General features: G+C 41.8%; 1 protein-coding gene across 1 annotated transcript; it reads right to left on the bottom strand.

The window, feature by feature from the left end:
* Positions 1 to 507: 507 nt before the first annotated feature.
* LOC104254564 (granulocyte-macrophage colony-stimulating factor receptor subunit alpha) lies at positions 508 to 12,762 on the bottom strand. The gene is made up of 11 exons (XM_059825700.1): positions 12,675 to 12,762; positions 12,367 to 12,503; positions 11,237 to 11,357; positions 10,481 to 10,610; positions 10,213 to 10,388; positions 8,913 to 9,052; positions 6,015 to 6,053; positions 4,919 to 5,048; positions 4,167 to 4,260; positions 3,446 to 3,527; positions 508 to 576 (listed from the first exon to the last, which is right to left on the bottom strand). The coding sequence occupies exons 1-11, from the start codon at positions 12,760 to 12,762 to the stop codon at positions 508 to 510; spliced, it is 1,206 nt and encodes a 401-aa protein (XP_059681683.1).
* Positions 12,763 to 21,752: the final 8,990 nt, after the last annotated feature.

Raw genomic sequence — 21,752 nt, 5'->3', positions numbered from 1 at the left:
GATTGAAGGGCAATTTTAAACGCATCTTGAATAGCTAGGTTCCCCTTCAGAAAATATTCTGGGTATGTAAAAATTATAAGCTGGGGGAACTAACTACTGTGGCATTCTTGAGCAATCCTATCATCCTGTAGGAAATCATTATATTCAGAGGAAAGGGGCATCATGGTGATGAAGGCAGGAAATAGTAACAAGTTTCTTCTGTGTTGTGGATGAGGCCTTCTCTTACATTCTGAAGAAAACAGCACAGTTTAAGCAAGTCTTCGCAGTAGGTGTTTGCAGAAAAGCTTAGCTGCCAGGCATTGTGTTTTTGAACAAAGGAAAAAAAATTTTACTGATTTTTCTCCGCTTTTTTCCCCTGCTCCATTTTAGGTGGATTTTTATGGGACAAATAGTTTTACAGTTGACGATATGCATTTCTAGTCTGTGCTTTGAAGTACTCCTCAGTTGTCAGGAGGATCCATGATTTTCTTTCACCTTGGGGAATTAAAGAGTTTTCTTTTTGGAAAGTTACGTCATCTCTTCAGCCATACTTACTTCCTCGGTACAAATTTTTTCTGATAGATATACATATTCTGTCTAAAGAGAAAGGAAATTCTGTAACGTGCAATAAGCTACAGGGTCACTGCTGATGATCAGAGAACATTTCTAAAAGTTAGATGCGCCAGTACCAAAGGCACCTCATCTTGCTATTTTGCAAGAAATGCTTGCAAAAGCAGGAGAAAACAGTTTAAGGACCATTGAGGATTGTTTGACTTTTAACATGCATTACCAGTGCTAGCTATTTGTCAACCAAAGGAAAAAGAATGAAAGTTGATTTAAATGCTGGACAACCTTAACTGAGACAATAGAATAAATTTTTTTCAGGGAGTATTGCCTGAGTTTTCCATATATATGCAGGCATTAACTAGACTTACAGAGAAAACATTTTGGTTGCTATCATATGGTTTTACATTGGTTAACCTGGAGTTCTGCGAGAGTGGAAGTTGGTGGGTAAGATTATAGTACTGATACAGGGCTTGGGGCTTAAAATACTGAGGGGAGATAAATATGATTTTAAAAAAAGGAGGGATAGTACTGGAAAAAGGAAAAAAAAAGGCAAGGAAAAAAAGCAAGCTTGTTGTCGTTGAGGGTCAGAACATCAAACCAGCATGTCTTGGTGGGGAATTTTGTCTAGGAAATCTGTGGGATTGGTGAGCACTGCGGGGCTTCATGGTCATGGTGTTTTAGGCTACTGGGCCATTCACTGAGGAAAGCAATGCATCTTCACACAGAGTGTGTCTCACAAGTTCTTGGAATGTATTTAATTCAGGAAAAGAGGAAAACAAAGTATTAAAAGTGTAATTCTGAGTGAAGGTGGGAAAAGCATTTGGGGTGAGAATGACCAAAAAGTGAAGGAAGATGAGTAAAATAAAATGGGTTAGAGGATTGCAAGGTGTCTGATGAACCGAGTGAATTGGTTGGTAGGATCTTACCCCTAGCAAATAGCAAAACTGGCAGTTCTTTAACAGGAGTGTTAAGGATGCAAGTGCAAACTCAGTGCAGAAAGGTTAGGGTTGTAAATCATGAGGTTTTTCAGTGATCTGAGGAACAGTTGTATTGTGAAACAGGAAAAACAATGAGAAAATGTGAAAGGTTATGGAGTATGTAGGGACAAAATGAGGAAATGCAACTTTAAAAAGGTGTAATTAAAGGACATTACAGGTTCAAAATAGCTCGTAAATATATTAGCACTAAATGCCAGGAAGAGAGAGTCCTGGTATTCAATGGAGAGGCGAGCTCTCCCGAGGTAACCTGTTTGTGCTTTATTATCGGCTTTGAAGAATTACAGCATTCAATCAGTGTTAGATACCTGAGTGTGGAGAGAAGAGGTAAAATAAAACTAGGCTTTAAGACTAGATTAAAATAGGCAAAGAAGAGTTTAGGAACTGTTTAGACATGTCAGAGACTTATGAATTACCGTCATGGTGCCTGTTGGCAGGTATGAGGCAACCTGAGCTGAGGGCTTCACTTGTACTCTGACAATTACCGCTGATGAGTTGCCTCCTGCATGGAAGTGCCCGTGCCACGGCTTACAAAACCACATCCACAAAGGCTTCTGGGTTGTAGTGGAGTGATTTGGATAATTCTGGTAGTGTATGTACAGGAATTTGGAAGCCCCTCAAGTTTAGTAAAAGCAAGCAATCCGGGGGGGCTGCAATTTTTGAAGGACTGCTTGCTACTTTACTAGCAATTACTATTTAATAATTTCACAGAATCACAGAATCATTAAGGTTGGAAAAGACCTGTAAGATCATCAAGTCAATTGATGGACTATGGACTGCTGCTCTGGAGCCTTAGCTCTGGCTGCCTGATATGAAGTGAGATATCAGGTATCTCATCCAAGTTACATTGCTACCTGCCTTCTATTAAAGCCAAAGATGGTAGGACCAAAGACAAATAGGTTAGGACAATGTGATGGTATATAGTTACCAAAACTGGAAAGTTTTAGTAGTGATAGCTTTGAGGAGTCTTTGTGAAGGATTGATGGAAAATTTCTATGTCACTTTTGAAAGCCTCATTGAAAAGGGTGGTGTTGCCCACTGAAACATTTTAGGCAATGAACAACTAGCCTGATTTATTGACTTACAAGCAAATCTTTGCTTTAGCCAGCTGCTATAAAGCATTTCCTCACTATGCAGATGCTGTGCAAACCACTCTTCAAATGGACAAATGAGAAGAGAAGCATGAATGGTTTGAAGCCTGGTTGTCATGAAATGTGAAGAAAGACTGGAAGAGTTAGTTGCTGTTGACAGTAAGATGCTGTGAACAGGAAAGGAATAAGGATAAGATGTGATGGATTTTAAGTGCGGTAAAACAGGCTATTAAAAAAGCTTTCTGAAAGGAAAGATAATTAAACATTAGAATAGACTGCATAGGGATGCCATAGACTATCGATTGAACACAATTTGCACAAAACATCAAAATTGTCGTAACTAATCCTATGCTGAAGCTAAGAGGAGGGCTAGTTAAGCTGGTGACACTTTCCAGCCTTGTTTTTCATGATTCAATGCAACAGGTTTTTTTACAGGGGTGTAGGTCAGACTTACAAAATATATATTCACATTGTATTACGATCATTGATATTTGAAAATGTTAATGGCAAATGCTTTCTCACTTAGATTATTTTCAAAGTATGAGCAGAAACCTAGCAAAACTGGTACACGCAGAAATTATTGGTCTTAGTAAAAGGGATAACTCTGGTCTTAACATATGGCTGCAAATACATACAGGATAATCAGTAGTCTCAGCACTGGCATTCTAGTTTCAAAGCAGCATACTTTGCATGGGAGCAAATTACGTTTTAATGGACCAAATTTAACTCTCATCTTTGTATCCAGTTATTCTAGTCTTTGGCCTATTGTGGTTTATAGTTAAGAAATTTGACTGAATTGAAAGGAAAGCATACCTGGATGTCTTCATCTGTTGATAATTTAAATTTGTCTCTTGGTTGTGGAACGGGAGGAAATATGCTTTTGAAACTGCAATACCTTTGGATAGAAAATGGGATTGTGAAGAAATTAAAAATACTGGTAATATAACTTACACAAATATTTTGTGTTGTACCTTAAGGACATTTTTTACTTTCAAGGTTGAATAGCTATTGCTTTACAAATCACTAAGCGAGAAGGAAAATATTTTGAGTGTAGACTGGTGGGTAACTGTCTTATCACTCAGGTAACTAAAATTTATTTTGTGATGACAGTCACAGTAAATACTTTAAAAAATTACTTTCAATAAATCACATGAGATAACTTTCTTTCACCACTAAGTGAGAAGTTTTATCAAAATAATGACATGTTAATTTGTCTTTGTTCTCTTGTCTGGTACTGTGTGAAGCCAATGGCTTCAAAGCAGTGTGGAACTTAAATGCTTAAGAGTAAGAACAGAAATGTTTTTGCAGTATCTAGTGGAATCAATCACTTACTAACTTTAACATCCGTTCCCCCTTTTTCACCTGTAGTGATTTTGCATGTCGAAGTGGCATCCACAACAATACTGGTAATAATGCTTTATCACATTAATAATAAAATTATTTGTTTGTTTGTAGGGAGGTAGGAGATAGGAGGAATGTGTTTCATAGAAATAGTACTATATCAGCAGTTTGTACATCAAGAAGATTGATTTACCATTTGAAAAGACAATATAGGAGCAGTGCCACTGAGATGGTTCCAAGTGCTATCAGAAATAAAATCACAAAAAAATAGTAATCTTTCCCTTGACCTGAAAGATCCAAGAGAGAGAAATATCTTAGCATGTCAAAAAGCTACCTTTGTGACTACCAGTAATGAATGCAAATTTAATCCAACTTTTTGAATAATCTGAAGGACTTCAACCTGACTAAGAAGTGCAGAACCTTGTCAAAAAGTTCAGGTACACTTGATGCATTTTAAAACATTTTGAACATTTAAAATGTAGAGAATTAAAAAAAAAAAAATCCAGAAAAGGAGAAGGAGAAACAGTGTCACAGAACGAAAAATAGAGCAAAAGTGATGGAACTGTAAAAAGACTGTTGAGGAAAGGGTGAAAAGGAAGGTGCAGAAGGAAGAGGATGATATTCATGGCCAAAACTTAAAGAACTGAAAGGTAGCCTCCGCACCCCGGACTGAAGACGAGACTGGGTCTATCTCAGCCTGTTCCTGTAGCCCTGGCATCTGGGAAACTGCTGCCTTCACAATCCCAACTAATCAAAGGCTGGTATCAGCCTCTGTTGCCATAGTACTTAAGCATCTCCTCCACATTAATAATTTCCACCCGGTTCCTTCCATGAGTAAGAATTAAGATTTTGTTCATATCTGTGAGTGTGAGGCAGAAAAAGAGGCAAACATGGTAATACTGAAAAAAAAAAAATCTGTATTAAAATAATATTTTGCAGTCTTACCAAACTCGATCAGTTCACTCCATTCCCCCCAGTTTGAGCTTACGAGACAGTTTTTTCCACGTGCTCTGATTTTCAGAATGTATCTTTTTTTCTCATTGTAGTTTTGGAATTCGTATCTGTTGTTCCTTACCTAAAATCAAAGCAATAACAATGTCCATTTCACCCTATAGTCAAATATTAATAAAATTTGGGGTTTAATTTCCTGATACAGTTTCTATAAAAAACTAATTTGTATGATTTCGTAAGTATGTAGTAGTCAAATGTTCTTCTCCCCAAATTTAAAACCGTGATAAATTAGTTCATCCTGCCACTGAATCGTTCTGTTTTTTGAAGTTTGAAGTTGGATTTTGAAGTTTATTGGGTATTTAATTTAATTCAATTTATTACGCTTTAAGGACACTATTTTCCCTGTCCTTGTTTATAGATCCTAACAAAACCAGGACAGAAAGGTGAAACTGGAGAAGCACCCTGTAAATTCACCTTGCAACCTTTACAGGGATTAATCATGCAAATATACCCTGGATGGCATCTGCCTTTGCTAAACAGACTTAATGGTTTTGAGACAATCCAATAACAGATATGTATCATCTGGGCTCATGATACTTTATATGAAGTCTGGAATCTGCCAAACCTAAGATACTTCCAGGGCTGAAAGGACCACTCATCTGTCAGGGGAAGACTGACAGTGTGTATTGGAATCGCAATTAACTTCCACAGGTTTTTAAGATCTCGATGTTCCCTCTGTCTAGCTGTCCTGAACTACAGTGGTACTTTTCTACCAACAGATACAAGAAAGAGAATGTTTCCAATTTGTATTAAGCAAAATGTCACATCTGTCTTAATCAAAATCTATTTGTGCAATAAATGGAAAGTATGAAGTTTTGTGAAATTCATGGAAAATTTTGCCTAGTGTAAGCTACCCCTCCAAGAGGGATATATTAAGAAGTTTCCACTTCCACAGAAACATAACTTCCTGAATTCTTATTGCTATATTGATACAAAAAATACAGTTCTAGAAGTAACTATATTCTGTATAATGGTATTTATATGTTGAAGTGGGCAAAAGCACAAATTTGTATAGGACAAGAATACTTACTTTTACGGGATGATCCTTTTTTTCTTCTTTGGCCTCATCCTGCAAACCAAAGACAAATCTTCATTTTTATTATTTTCTTGTCAAATAATCAAATATTTCTCCCTCTTTTGTTTTGATTTTCTTGCTTATAAAGATTATAAGTAATTTTAAACTGAAAAATCAATTGTATATTCTGCTCCAGTAATGTCCCAGAATGTAGCACTTTATTCAGAGTTTTGGCTTCCTCCATTTCATTTTAGAAAAGGAAGGAAACGTGAATTATTTATCAGCAGTTGTGAGAAGCTGTATTTGCCTCTAAGGGCGTATTTACACTGTGCGTTCTCATCCAGCAGAAGTATATTCAAATTACGCAAGCAATCAAATCATCCTCCAAACATGGCAGAACTGGAAGCTGTGATTTCACAATAATTTGATAACATGGGCAGAAAATTGATGTGAACAGCAAATTTACTCTCCTTCCAGTCAAAGTCTTTGTTAGACATCTGAGTGATCCATTCTCGGGGGCTTTCCCCAAAGTACTCTGAAGAGCTACTTACACATCCCATACAATCAAAATTTAATTAACTGGAATCAAACATTGACCTGGATCAAAGAACCTGAAAATTTTTAAAAAAGGATACGTTCAAAAATGAGTGAACAAAATCAACAGCAGTGATTTTAGCAAGGATCCCAGAAAATATTGAAAAGCTGAGGTCCTGGAAACATCTATCGCATGTAATATCAGAAGGATAGCTGGCATTATGGAAAAGTCAGAACGATGTTATTGGAAGTAATATCTCATTTCAGAAAATACACCCGCCACATATGTTGCATTATAAAGTAGACTAGTATTTCCCCATTATTCATTGCCATCTGAGCTCTTTCAATTTAGGACATAATGAAAGTCATCAGCCTTTGCTGTGAACAGGGAGGGTGCAACTGAGTTGCCTAAACTTAGATGTATAGTGCCATTTTAGCTGCTACTGGGTATCCTGCCTTGCCGCTGATGGCCTCTCCCAAAAGGTGTGGTTTATATCTGCCATCTCCGTGTAGGTACCTCTGGTACCTCCAGTACCTATAGCACATTTAGGGGCATGAGGCACCTACTGCTCAGCTGCACGGAGCCCTAGATATGCATTGACTGTTACGGGATATCTGTGCTCCTTTGCAGACACCTACATTAAGGTGTCTCAGTCTGTGAGATGAATTTCACACCCACATGTAGGAATCGACTGAACCCCGCCCATTCTGACTGCAGCATGGGAAAGAAGAGGTAATGTGTATTTCTTTAAAACAAACGTTTTAATAATATTGCTTTAGTCATCTGTTGTAGCTATATCTTTTTGTAAAATATTCAAAGTATTTCACACAAATCTTACTGTCAAATTATACCAGCCAGCTGGAAAGCTACATGTACTGCAATTGCTCCTTGAAATAGCTACCAAGGTAGATACCATTAATGCATGCAAGATACAAAATCCAGATAATCCATACGTCCTGCAAGCTGCAGGCCTTGTTTTGAATGAATTAATGAGTTTTAATGAAGTATTGCTTTATTGCAGTTGTACATTTATGTTTAACCCTTAGCTGATCTTTCTTGTAATGGTCTTGTGTTACAAATGCCTGAGGAATCACCACTACGATAAGCTTCTGAGCTGTGCCTGGGAAATGGGTTAGGTAGGGAGCCCTAATTTGTCACAGCGCAGATGTTATCCACGTGAGGAAATCACGTAATGATGAGACAGGTATCCCAGGGATGGGGAAGGGGAGTGCTATTCCTTGCCTCCTTGTCAAACCCATGGGCTCAAAGAATTTTCCTGCCCTTTGTCCTTAGGGGTGTTAAAATCAGGTCCTTCAGGCACTGAGATTTGTGGAAGAGGATTTGATACCTCAGCCTCTCTGCTCCATCGTATTTGATGGAAACCAGACATACCTCAGCTATGGTAAAGTGACACACTCTGTGTCGTCCTGCACTTTTCCTGTGGTTACTACCGTAATTTGGTAGTGCTCTGCCTACAGCGTAAGAGAAATCACAGCTCACTTTTAGTGCATACACGTTTACATCTGAGATAGCCATCTTAGGTTCCTCTCTTACAGACAACAGAAAGAAAGAAGGGCTTTAAGGACATGATTTGTCTGTCATCTACCTTGGTAGGAGATGGGTAACACCACATCTGACTGCAGAGAGAGTAGAGGGCAACTCACTGAAAAGCAAACGCATCCATTGCGGACGTCTACCCTGCTCCTGTGCGAACTTCCCCCTGAGCTGCTGGTATCTAGTTTTTGGGAAGAGTGGTTTCTATTTCAGCACTGGTTTCAAAATGGAAGTTTTGGCGGACACTGTGTAGACAGGCGGGAGTCAGGCTGGCTCAGCCAGGCTCCAGGGGAAGGACGGCCTCTGAGGGAAGGCTGCCAAAGGGCAACGGATGGCAGGAGAGGGGTGGAGGCTCAGGGGGGCAAAACAGTCCCACGTGTTGAAATTGAGGGGTGGCTGTGAGCTTTCCAGCATCTGCAACATGCCGTCAGGGTGGCTGAAGCCGAGGTGCCCTGCGAAGCAGGGGGAGCACGAGGGGCCCTGGCCTGGGCTGGAGGTTGTCGCCCAGGCAGTGCCCTTGTTGCAGATCACAGGCTGCCATCACGCCGTCAGCTGCTGAGAGACGTGCTCATGCAGGAGAGCACCTCAGGTGCTCTCCCGGCCTTTGGACAGAGACCCCTCATAGCATTTCCCTGCTCTCCTCCGCTTTTCTGTTAGGTTGAAATAAGGTCATGAGCAGCGGGATGTGAGGCCAGCAGGGACGGAGCAGGAGGACACCACAGCTTATGAGAAAGAACTTAATAAATAAAGGAAACAGAAGTTACATTATAGATATGCATGTGCGTAGGTATGGTGCCAAATAAAAACCAAGAAATTGTTTTTACCTTCTTTTGTATGCTAATTTCATACTGAAAACAGTTTACATTTTCCACATGACTTGTAAGGGGTGGTTGCCATGTAATTATGCAACCCGCTGGATCTCTAGTACAATTGACAGTGACATTTAATGGAGGAGTAAGTATTTCTGGAAAGAAATGAAATAATTAATGTAGACATGGTCAGTAATCAGCTACAACTCATGTGTTCATAGTAAAATACATGTGAAGTTGAGGCAACTGGTGTACATCTGTGTGCTACTGATGTTAACAAATGTTACCTGGTAAAGAGGGGTTAAATACAGTAACAGAACAGGAATATAGCACTTCAGTTGCTGGGCATCTGAAGTAACTGAAGTTTGTGTAAAAAAAGTATGAAGAATTTTGTGTAATTCAGTAGTACAGTCAGCACAGTGCCATTTTCTTCTACATCTAAATTTCACATTGAAAATACAAGTCTCCATAGGAAAAAAGATGGAGATTTTTGGGCGTGTGGTAGTATTCAGTTGGAAGACCAAGTCATGGGAATTTGAGTGCCTACAATATAGTTGACTAGATGTGACCTAAGTGTCTAACTGCTGTAGTCAGCAGAGACCTCATCATTAGTGCCCATGATGTCTGCAAAGCTGTTTGGCGTACCATGGAGCAGTCGTGCTCATCTCAGTAGCTCTGAGCTTTACAGCCTGCATCGGCTCCAGGCAGGAGTCGGTCTCATGCTGTGCATTTCAGACCACACAGGACACCCAGGAGGAGCCTGGTGTCTCACAGGTCCTGGGCCACATATGCAAGCTTTGTGGATGCCTCAAGTGTCTGAGGGTGTCTCAGATGGCACTAGAGGCATGTCTTTAGGCAATTGAATCCTGTCCCAGGTCTCTATCAGAGCTTAAACACCTAGCTTGCAGATAGGTACCCACTTATTTTACTAACGCAGTCTTAATTTGCAAGTTGAGCCCTCCCTCTGTTTTTAGGACACGTAGCTCTTGTGGCTCCCAGAGAGGTGTGGAATCAAGGGATGGAAAAATGAGCCCATCAGAAAGGTGGCCTTAAAAGTCTAACCATTGCATTTCATCACTTGGATTCTATGGATATGTTCACACCACTTCGCCGAGCCGTTATTTTAGGCTGCCTCTGCCTTTGCTTGTTTTAGTTAATTTTTGGAACTATATTCTGTCAGCTACCAGGAGTGAAGTCTGTCCTGCAGTGCAGGATCCTGTGATGGCTACAGACTTTTTTTTATTCTTCTTTTCAGAGAAAAATTCCCCACTTCCTTATTTTATAAAACGGTAATAAAGTAAAAATGTTCACTTACCAATTTTATACAGCTGAATGTACTCATCATAGAACTGGATCAGGGAGTCTTTGCTAGACCCATTCACCAGGAAGTAAGTTTTTTCAGTCTCTATCCTCACGTTTTGGAATCTACATCCCATGTTTCTGCCATTTTCACCTTTAATGTAAAGCTCACATTCCATCTCGTCGCCATATCTGTAGATAGCAAGGTATTTCAGTTAAACTTGGTCAGTGTGATGTGTCGAATGAGAATTCAGATTTCCCTAGACTCAGGCAGACCTACTTACCTCGAGTTTTGCCAGTAGAGAAAATATTGGGTATCTCCTGGAGCATCCCTGCCCGCTTGCCAGGTGCAGTTCATGAGGGAAACATTATAAATCACGCAGGAGAAGTTTTCAATGGCCGACCCATTCATGCCTGCAAACACGGGAATAGCCGTGATGAGGAAAAATCCTGTGACTGCTCCAAGCTGGAGGATCTTGGCACACACTTAGATATGTTAGACACCTGCAACTCCAGCTGGTTATTGCTTGGGTTGACAGCTGAGAGAAAGCTGGACTCTCACCTTATTTTGACTGCCTCTGAACTGTGAAACCTGGGAGTAGAGCATTCACACAAGTAAAGGAAGGCACATTGCCTTTTAACATCATCCTTGGTGTTACAGAGAGAAGTTCTTCTCCTGTGGTCTGGCTCCTGACAAACTCACCAACAGCCCATCAGAAAAGCATTTAATAAAGAAATGGGCACTAACACCTTAATCTGTAATAGCCAGAACAGTTACTTGAATCCACCCTTAAACCACTGTAATTTAGTGGCATTTTGGAGCCCTAGTATGAAAGAGAAAAATGCAATTACTGATACATTTGTAGTAATGCATCTCTTGCAGAGCATTACAGAGCAAATAATTTCAGCAGATCTGCAAAAAATCATGTTTAATACAAAATAAAGCAGTTACCTACTGTGTAAGGAATTGTTTTCTAAGGCAATTTTTACCTTTAAAAGATTGCAAATGGAGAAAACCTTACCCAGACCATAGACATTACCTTCAGGGATAAAGGCGCAGTTTTTTGAGATGTTTGTGTTTGGCACTTCAATGACAAAGAATACCCCTTCATGCAGACGCAAGTGTTGTTCTACTGGAAACCTGCATGGTGGACTATTCACCTGAAAAAGAACATGTTGATGTTTTATTTCTCTGTTTTTCCTCTGCTGGTGTTAGAAGATGCTGGCCATGGAAGTGCAACTCAAAAACTCAGTTTGTAGGGCCAAAATCTTGCGTGTATATGTATGTGGTTTAGCTTCAAGAGCTAACTCTCTCCTTTGCCACTTGAGGGTGATGCAGAATGGAGCTAAGCGATCAAAAGCATAACTACACAAAAAGGTCTGCAGCTCAGGAGTTGGATGCTACACTAGTGTGCAACTATTAGAGAAGGCTAATAGTACCCCAGTGGCGTAATAGAAGATGGTTAATAAATGAGGGAACCACAATGGAATTTAATCAAAGTATTAAGCAAAATAGAAGTCCTCGTCTGACCTCCCCTTGGGTCAGAAAGGTGTCTATGGCATTATACTTATAATCTTCAACAAAGATTGATGTGGTTTTGTAATATGTATTTCTGTTTAAGGCATCTGCTTTGGTAGGCTAAATAAGCCATCTCTATCTCTCTTTCTGTCAAGCTTCCTACTTTTCTCTTTGGATAATGTGGGCTTATAACATAACCTGTGCTACAGGCATGACCCAATTGACTGGGAAACAAGAACTTGAGATAATGAAAATACATGGCAGTGTTTGTGGAATTGACTTTTTATTTGAAGGGTCTCTTGCTCTATCTCTTTAAATTTTCTAGGAGTCTCACTTAGTCTCACAGCCCCTTTTTTTCAGCAGCTGCATCCCTATTCATGATTCAACGTAGGTACAGGTCATGCTATCACCTCCTTTCCACTTTGGTGCCAGAACTTCAGTTCTGTGGTATGCACAGGATACTCCTCCTGCAGCAAATGCACCTTGGCATAGGTGATGGCTTTGCACAGCCCCTGACAGATCAAGCTGCAGACTGCAAACAATCACTGATCAGATTTTACCTGCAACTGATTCATTTTTTCAAAGTAAGTGAAATTGAAAAAAGGTAAAGAAAAAGTTGCAATTATTTATCTCAACAAATATCAAGTTTACCTCTTTCTCTACACGTTCCATGTTCCTGTCCATGATGGTACATTGGTACTTAGAGAAATTCTTGCTGCTCTCCCAGGACAGTTCCATTTTTCTCCAATTCATTTTCACATTCGTAATAGGTGATTCTTGTGCTTTTGCTGAAAATATTGAAGAGTAAGTTCAGTAAGGATATGCTATTGCTTTTATTGAATGCAAAGGATAGTATCTGTCAGGCTTAAGATGACAATTGCCAGATTAATTGCAAATATCTCTGATAAATGAAGAATTAAACCCTGTTTCTCAGCTTATATCTGCAAAAACATACTTACGCCCCATACACTGGATGTCAGCATGCAAGGGATGAAATAACATCATACTCCACCAAATCATGCAAATGAGTCCAAGAATATCAAACATCTTTTCTTCTCTGGAAAGAGACAATGAAGCCTTCAGGGAAAAAAAGAGGAAAAAAAAAAAGAAAATTGATGCCCAACTGTACTTTGGTTTCTGCAAATCTTCATTTTTTTTCATGGCAGGAGTCAAGGAGTCACCCCTAGAAAATATTCTTTAGAAAAGCTAAGTAGAGGGTGTGCTTCAGGACTTTTGGCAGGCACCTCTTCTTTGAAAGAACTGAGTAGCCTCACTGTTGTCTATTACAACACAGTGGTTTGACATAGAGAGGCCACAGACTCTCATTATGATACATACACTCACTGTATTTGGTGCAGAGACCATGACTTAGGATTACTGTTGTCCCACATATCTATCCTAACCATACCATCCGAAAGTCAGGTTTTCTTGCTTTCTGATCCTGTGAGCTTTCCAGCTTCTGCTGCAAAGTGAGCATTTAGACTGACTTTCAACCATTTGTTGAAGGCACCTTTTGGGAAGTGGATGGTTTGGCTTTTGGTTGTGTCGGGGTGTGGATGACTCACTTCATGAATGTTCTGTTAAAGCCAGCATCACCATCAGGCATGTCCAGAGCCTATACCTGCGCCTGCCATTACATCTGAGAAGTGCATGGAAAATGTCCCTGAGATCTGAACTGCCTAAGCAAAGCAGGAAGAGAAAAGTCTCAATCTCCATCAGGTTTTAGCAGGAATTAAATGCTGACCTGCTTACCTTTTTTTGACTATGGCAAATATGCAGTCTTGTTTGAAAGGCTTTTGGGGCTGATTTCAAGATTTCATGTAGTTAGGCCTTAATAGCCCTTAAAATAATGTTTAGAGCAATGCCCTGAATAACTTCTCATTCTTTTGCTGGAGGCAAAGATTAAAGCTGGCTGCAGACCATTGGTTTTGTATATGTTATCCATCAATTTCAGTGCTATTTTATATCATCTTTTCTTCTTTTCTCTTCTGACCACAGATTACCTAAGAACAGCTCTCCATTCAGAAAAGTACCTTAGGAGCTGGAATTTTGATGGGCCTTTCCAAAGGCCATTTGGCACTGTATAGCCCTGGATTCAGCTGCTTTTCCATTGTCCTGAATATCCCTAATAGCAGCATTTATCATAAACTTGATGACACTTCTGTCAGTTCCTGACTAATGTGAATGAATTTTTCATTTTTATATGTGGTCTTTCACTTCTCACTTCTTTTCATGGAAAACTGAATATACTAAAGAATCCCAGTTGTTGGGTCTAGTTTACTGTATCTCACTATCAAATAAGATACTTTTTAATGCTTTCTTTGTTATTATTTGTTTTGGGTCCAGAAATTGTTGAATCTTACTGTGGGCATTATTAAACTTTGAGGATGTCTGCTCTGTAGTCAAAATATGATGCTACCTCATAGAATATGTCCATAATAATTTTAAACATATAAGTGATGAACAATTGAACTTGGGCTATAAAATGTACTTGAGAGGATAGGAAAAAATGCTGAACCTGCTTAGAGCTATTTCAGAGACTGTAACTCTCAAGTCTTCATGTACAGTTCATTTGAACAAAGATTTACATAATTACAAACAGTGTACACCTTCATTCTTGGTATTCTGGTCCTCTGCATCTACAACTTTCTTTCTGTAAGTAAGTAAGTTGTCAACATTTTCTAGAACCTACTTCTGTCTTCGTGTGTTTTTCAGTCCAATTTCCTGAAATGAGATAGTATATGCTAATGATGCTTTTCAACAAGGAATGCTACAAAAGACAAGATATTTTTCATTGTTTCTTTCCCCTCTTGACTTGCCTCCGTTACGTCTTGATAATGAAACAGACCTATTAGCATACCTGCGGATATCCTGTGTGGGATGAATTTTGATAGTAAGACATCTAAATGTATCTACAAGTCAGTATCTACATAAGCACAAGTTGTTTAAGCTCCCGTTATAGTCAATGGAGATTTGGTTGAATTCCATTCACTGCTTCTGGTACACATAAATAATTTCTCACTACTTGTTTTAAAGCCTTTGACTATTGCTATATAGAAGTCTTACTAACATTTTTAGTATCTTCCCATTTTTTATGTATTTGATTTTCTGTTTCCCTCTCCTGAGTTTCTTTGATTTGGAAGTCTTTTTCCTTAAGGCATTTTTTTAAGCAGCAACCAAATTTTATACCTGGTCAGGTTTCTTTTGCTTACTTTTTTTGTTTCTTGTCTCTCACAGAGTGTGTGAATATTGTCTCTGGTGAAGCAGTGTATAGACCATTTGTAGGAGGCTGTGCCTCCCCTTCCAGGCTGTGTGAGTGTAGGAGAGGGTTGGCACTGCTGCCTGGTTCAAGAAGGTAGTTCATGGTTGTGCTTTCAAGTGCTGTCCTTCTCTAGCTTAAGAAACATTTGGTTCTGGCTGGGCTGGAGTTAACTTTCCCCAGAGCAGCTGTGCATTGTATTTGTAGCTAGAACAGTGCTGATAACACACCAACGTTTTGGCTATTGCTGAACAGTGCTTGCACAGCATCAAGACTGTCTCACCAATCTCTCACCCAAAGGCCAGTAGGATGGGGGTGAGCATAGCTGGGGCAGCTGACCCAAACTGACCAAAGGGATGTTCCAGACCATATGAGGTCATGCTCAGCAATGAAAGCTGAATGCAATAAATGCTAGGACCTCAAGAGAACTTCAAGACATGCAGAAAGATTACAGCCGCCAGCCAGGAGAGCGGATTGCTGCCTGGCTGCTCCAAAGCTGGGATAGTGGGCCAACAGTCAGGAATTAGAAGACAAGGAAACCCAAGAGCTGGGATCCCTCACTAAGGACTGGGGAATTGACAGAGGAATTGGAAAAGAGGCAACAATCTGCAGTCTCTGGAGGTGGCTTCTGTCAAGCATGACAATAAGATATTCGTTCAAGAGAGATCTTGTGAATTACCAAGGGAAGTGGACTACCGCTGAGGAAGGCACCCAGCACCTGAGAGAATTAGCAGTGCTGGAAGTTGTCTACAGTGACCTGAATGCCAGCCAGCTCTCCAAAGATCTTAATGACATCCTGTGTATGTGGGCCATGTGGAGGAAGGTGGTCCAAAATGCACCAGCATGATATTCCAGCAGCTTGGTGATGACATATTGCCCAGATTCAGATACATCAACTGTGGAGAGAACATCTTCCTGGCTTCAAAATATTGAAGAAAATCTCTCTCCCTCCTCGTCCCCATGGGCCAGTGTCAGGGACACCCTATGGAGTCAGTTCTCTCTGGCCCTGGTCAGAGGGAAAGGGAGCCCCAGGTACATGCCATGTGGCACTTTCTGGTTCTTCCTGCATGACTGGGAGGAGGACACGAGGAAGTGGGATGGTGGCCCCACTTTTAAACTGGAAGACAACGTACATGAACTGAGGGGGAAGGCAGCTGCTAAGAAGGGGCCACTCAAGAAGTCTGTCAGCTTAGTTGCTGTTAAGACAGAAGGCGGCAATCAGGAATCCTCCAGATGCAGAAAGGCTGAAATTGCTTCCCTTGATTCTGGTGAAGGGACTTCTGGTCTAGCACTGTAAGGGTCAGACAGTGAATAGTCCAACCAGTAATAGAGGGTCCCTACCTTTGGCTAGGAGGAAGAAAGGGATGACTGGGTTTACTGGACTGTGTGGATTTGATGGCCTGGCATATCAGATCCACAGAAGTATGAGGCTTTGGTAGACAACAGTGTACAGTATACCCTGGTGCCATCAGGATATAAAGGCACAGACCCCATCTGGATTTCTGGAGCACAGGGGTATCCCAACAGTTGTTTGTTCTGAAGGCTGAGGTGAACTTAGCACAGTCAAGTGGCAAAAGCACCCTACTGTTACCAGCCCGGAGGCCCTCTGTATCCTTGGCATAGACTACCTCAGGAGAGGGTACTTCAAGGACCCATAAGGGTAGAGATGGGCTTTTGGTGTCACCACCGTGAATACAGAGAAGATTAAACTGCTGTCTACCTTACATGGCTTCTTAGGTGATCCCTCCATTGTGGGCTTGCTGCGGATTGAAGAACAGCATGTGCCAATTGCTACCATGATGGTGCACCAGTGGCACGGCCACACCAACCGAGACTCCCTGGTTCGCACCTATGAGCTGATTAATCAATTGGAGAATGAAGGACTGACCAGCAAGACTCACTCACCCTTTAATAGACCCATATGGCCAGTGCAAAAGTGTCGGAGTACAGTGGTTAACAGTGGCCTATTATGGCCTGAACGAAGTCGTGCCACCACTGAGTGCTGCCATACCAGACATGTTGTAACTCCAATATGAACTCGAGTTAAAGGCAGCCCAGTGGTATGCTACAATTGGCATTGCCAATCCATTTTTAAATTCCTTTGCAAGCAGAGTGCAGGCCATGGTTTGCTTTCACATGGAGGGGTGTCCAATACACCTGGAATCGACTGCCCCAGGAGTGGAAGCACAGTCCTACCATTTGTCATGGACTGATCCAAACTGCACTGGAACGGGGTGATGCCCCTGAACATCTGTAATACACCAACAACATCACTGTGTGGGGCAACAAAGCAGAAGAAGTATTTGAAAAGGGAAAAAGAATAATTCAGATCCTTCTGAAAGCTGTTTTTGCCAAAAAAAGAAGCAAGGTCAAAGGACTTTCACAGGACATCCAGTTCTTGGGAGTAAAATGGCAGGATTAACCTTGTCACATCCCTATGGATGTGATCAATAAGAAAACAGCTGTGTGTCCACCAGGTAACAAGAAAGAAACACAAGCTTTCCTAGGCCTTGTGGGATTCTGGAGAATGCATATTCCAGGTTATAGTCAGCTTGTGAGCCCTCTCTATCGAGTGACACGAAAGAAGATCTATTTTGAGTGAGGCTCTTAGCAACAGCAAGCCTTTGAACAGATCAAACAGGAGATAGCTTGTGCTGTGGCTGTTGGACCAGTCTATACAGGACCAGCTGTGCAAAATGTGCTCTACATTGGAGCTGGGGAGCATGGCATCACCTGGAGCCTCTGACAGAAAACACCAGGTGAAACTCAAGGTTGACCTCTAGGGTTTTGGAGCTGGGGGTATCGAGGATTGGAAGCCCACTATGCCCTGACTGAAAAAGAGATACTAGCAGCATATGAGGGGGTTTGAGCTGCTTCAGAAGTTGTTGGTACACAAGCACAGCTCCGTGATTGCCTGTGCTGGGCTGGATGTTTAAAAGAAACATCCCTTCTACACATTATGCAACCAACGCAATATGGAGTAAGCGGCTAGCATGATCACACAATGGGCTCAAGTGGAGAACCCTGACCACCCAAGAGTCGTGGAAGAGATATGGACTGGCCAGAAGGCAGAGATTTTGGAGCACTGCCTGAGGAGGTGACTCGTGTCCAAGAGGCACCACCATATAATAAGTTATCAGAAGATGAAAGGCATTATGCTCTGTTTACCGATGGATCCTATCATGTTGTAGAAAACCATCGGAAGTGGAAAGCTGCTGTGCAGAGTCTCACACAACAAGTCATTGAAGGAGAAGGTGAATCAAGTCAGTTTGCAGAGGTGAAAGCCATCCAACTGGCCCTAGAGATTGCTGAACAAGAAAAGTGGCCAGTATGCTATCTCTATACTGACTCATATGGTGGCAAATGCCCTGTGGAGGTGGCTACAGCAGTGGAAGCAAACCAATTGGCAGTGCAGAAGTAAACCCATCTGGGCTGCTGCATTGTGGCAAGACATTGCTGCCCAGGTAGAAAACATGCCTCTAAAGGTACGTCATGTAGACGCTCATATGCCGAAGAATCACACCACTGAGAACATCGAAACAACGAACAGGTACACAAGGCTGCCAAAATTGAAGTGGCTCAGGGGGATGTGGACTGGGAGCATAACAGTGAACTATTTGTAGCTCGATGGACCCATGAAACTTTGTGACATCCAGGAAGAGTTACACACACAGATGGGCTTGTGATCAAGGGGTGGACCTGACCATGGTGGCCATCGCCATCATGCAGGTCACCCATGAATGTGAAAAATTTGCCACGATCAAGCGAGTCATGTGAGTAAGGTCTCCCTGGAATAGAGAGTGATGGCTGGGCTTTTGATATGGCGAAGCCTGGCAAATTGACTGTGTTGGACCACTGCCACGAACCCGCCAAGGCAAGTGTTACATACTCATCATGGTGGAGGCAACTACCAGGTGGCTAGAAACATACCTGTAAACCATGCCACTGCCCAAAACACTGTCTTGGGCCTTGAGAGGCAAGTTTTATGGCAACATGGTTCCCCAGAAAGAATTGAGTCAGGCAACGGGACTAATTTCTGAAATAACCTCATAGACTCCTTGGCCAAGAAACACAGCTTTGATTGGGTGTATCACATCCCCTATCACCCACAAGCCTCTGGAAATATTGGGCAATATAATGGGCAGTTAAAGACTATGCTGAGAACATTGGGCACTGGGGCATGGAAGCACTGGGATTAAGTTTAGCAAAAGCCACCAGAGGATTGGCTAACCATCCTGCTCCTGCCCAAACAAAGGCCCTGCATACTGTGGGAGGAGATAAGGTCCCCGTAGTGCTCATAGGGAAGTTGCTGGGGAAGGCAGTGTGTGTTCCTTCTCCTTAGGAAAAGGTAAGCCCATTTATGAGATTGTCTTTTCTCAAGGGCCTGTGTGTACTTGGTGGGTAATGTGGAAGGATGGGGAGATCCAGTGTGTACTTCAAGGAGATTTAACCTTCGGGAAACATAATCCATGTTGTGAACTGTATGCTGTAGGAAGTAATGTAGCAGGAACTACCTGAAACGACAAAGAGTGAGTTTCGCAAGGAACCGGTGAGTGCAGCAATGACCCAAACCAAGCTGGTGTTGGCACCCAACAATCGTGCTGCTTCCCCTGTCCTGAGCAATGACCTTGACAGATGGGCCAAAGTCATAGCCTGTTCTTATGGACATTTTGGGGAGTGACAGAGGCCCATGGAATGGGGAAATAATATCTAACTATTTGTTAAGGGACAGGGGATATTAATTAATGAGAATGCATAAATCTGTATGTTGGATATAAAGATGCTTTAAGTATGTAGTAGCAGTTGTAAGTGTTGGTAAGAGGAGATTTCAGGAATGAGAAACAGATACAATGGGATGATCAGAAGACATGTAAATGTATCAAAGTATGTGGGACATGAGCATGACAAAAATGGTATGGAATAAGGGGTAGAGATTGCATTGGGTCCGGTTGGGATGGAGTTAACTTTCCCCAGAGCAGCTCATATAGTGCTGTGCTTTGTGTTTGTAGCTAGAACGGTGCTGATAACACACCAATGTTTTGGCTGTTGCTGAGCAGTGCTCGCACAGCATCAAGGCTGTCTCTCCCACCCCACAAAGGCCAGTAGTCTGGGGGTGGGCAAGGGGCTGGGAGGGGACACAACTGGGACAGTTGACCCAAACTTACCAAAGGGATATTCCATACCATATGACATCATGCTCAGCAATAAAAGCTGGGAGAAAGGAGGAGGGAGTGGAAGGAGGCACTTGTTATTAAGGCATTTCTGAAGTTATTAAGGCATTTCACTTGTTATTAAGTCTTCTGAAGCAACTGCTGTGTGTACTGAGGCCCTCCTTCCCAGGGAGTGGCTGGATATCACCTGCTGATGGGAAGTAGAGAATAAAGAAGAGAAGGAGTGTGAGAGCGGCTTGGTGGGCACCTGGTGGTCAGCCAAGGTCAAACCACCACAGTATTTTTCTCCTGTTTGCTATCACAAATGGATCTCCACTTTTCAAAGAAGATTAACTCCCTCTGTTCTTAGAGGTTTACATCCCTCACCCCAGAACAGTCTACTTCAAATTTTTGCTTCTTGCAGTGTCAGAAACTGAGGAGTCAGATGTTACAGCTGTTACAGATCACTGTAGGAAATTTAAATTGCTGAGGAAGTGTTGAGTACCTGCAAAGGGTGACTCCACATTCATTCATGTGGCGTGGCGGTCTGAGCCTCTTCACTGTAGCCTGATTCTTCTCTGCTTATCTCTAGCAGCATCAATCTTTTCTTTGTAAATCATCATGCTACAGTAAGGATGTGGCCACAGCTGCTGGGAAGTGATACTGAAGAATCTTAAGTACAAACAGTATGGAGGACTGGCCATGAAATGCTATGTGAGATATTGGTCTCAACAGTTATTTCCACTTTCTCATGCTCTTAGTGATGTTTCCAGTAATGCACATAGGAACCTCGAGACCTCTTGTCCTTCTAGTCTGCCCCTTTTCATATAACCATATTTTTCTCCATTTTGTGCCATCTGTTCAGTCCCTCTTAACCTTTTCTCCTTCCTTTCCTCATCCTACATTCCTTTTTAGGCATTTATTTTCTTATTCTCTGGCAACTGTCTGCTCACCTTTCCTTTATAGTCTTTGCATCATTCTTCTTGTCATCTCCCTCTGCCTGCTCTCATGACGCCTTTGCTTTCAAAATCTCCCTCAGGTTTCCTACACACGACATCAGCCCCATGCTGCAAGCACTCGCCACTTTTTCTCATGGAAATTCTTGTTTGGAGCACTGCCGAAGGAGTCATCTGCAGCCCTGCCTGCTTAGAGGAATGCTTGCTTGACACCATTGCCTCCAGCCTCTGGACGTGTGATTGGGCTTGTAGTGAGAAGAGCAGGGCCTGTAAGCGTTCACTTTCCTCGTAAGAAATGGCCATTTCCATTGACCACAGCACTAAGGGGGTTTGCTTCTCAAAGGATTTGTGTTTCACAGTTGACTGAATTTTAAAACAAATTACACAAGAAAGGATTAGTGTTGTGTTGTGCCTATGTTCTCTCTATTGCCCCAGCTGAACGTGCCAACACATAGCCAGGTCCCCTGGCTTTTCACTGTCCTGCAGGCAGCGTAAGAGATATAGGAGCTGTGGTGAGCCATAAGTCATTTGCCTGACCCATCCATACTTTCTGCCCAGTGGCCAAGCAAATGGCTCCAGCACCACATCTGTAGGAGCTTTGTGTGCCTCCAGGACGTCCACCCTCGCCCAGACTGGTCTTTTGCAGGCATGTGTGGTAAAACTCCCTCTGCT

The sequence above is a fragment of the Gavia stellata genome, chromosome 1 (assembly GCF_030936135.1).
Source record: "Gavia stellata isolate bGavSte3 chromosome 1, bGavSte3.hap2, whole genome shotgun sequence".
Classification (NCBI taxonomy): Eukaryota; Metazoa; Chordata; class Aves; order Gaviiformes; family Gaviidae; genus Gavia; species Gavia stellata.
This window is presented reverse-complemented; position numbering and strand designations above follow the sequence as displayed.

Coding starts and splice junctions, on each gene's coding strand:
- LOC104254564 (XM_059825700.1), bottom strand. CDS start 12,762: ATGTTTGATATTCTTGGACTCATTTGCATGATTTGGTGGAGTATGATG. Junction 10,611..11,236: donor CTGCGCCTTTATCCCTGAAG/GTAATGTCTATG, acceptor CCGTGTTTGCAG/GCATGAATGGGTCGGCCATT. Junction 10,389..10,480: donor CTCTACTGGCAAAACTCGAG/GTAAGTAGGTCT, acceptor TGCTATCTACAG/ATATGGCGACGAGATGGAAT.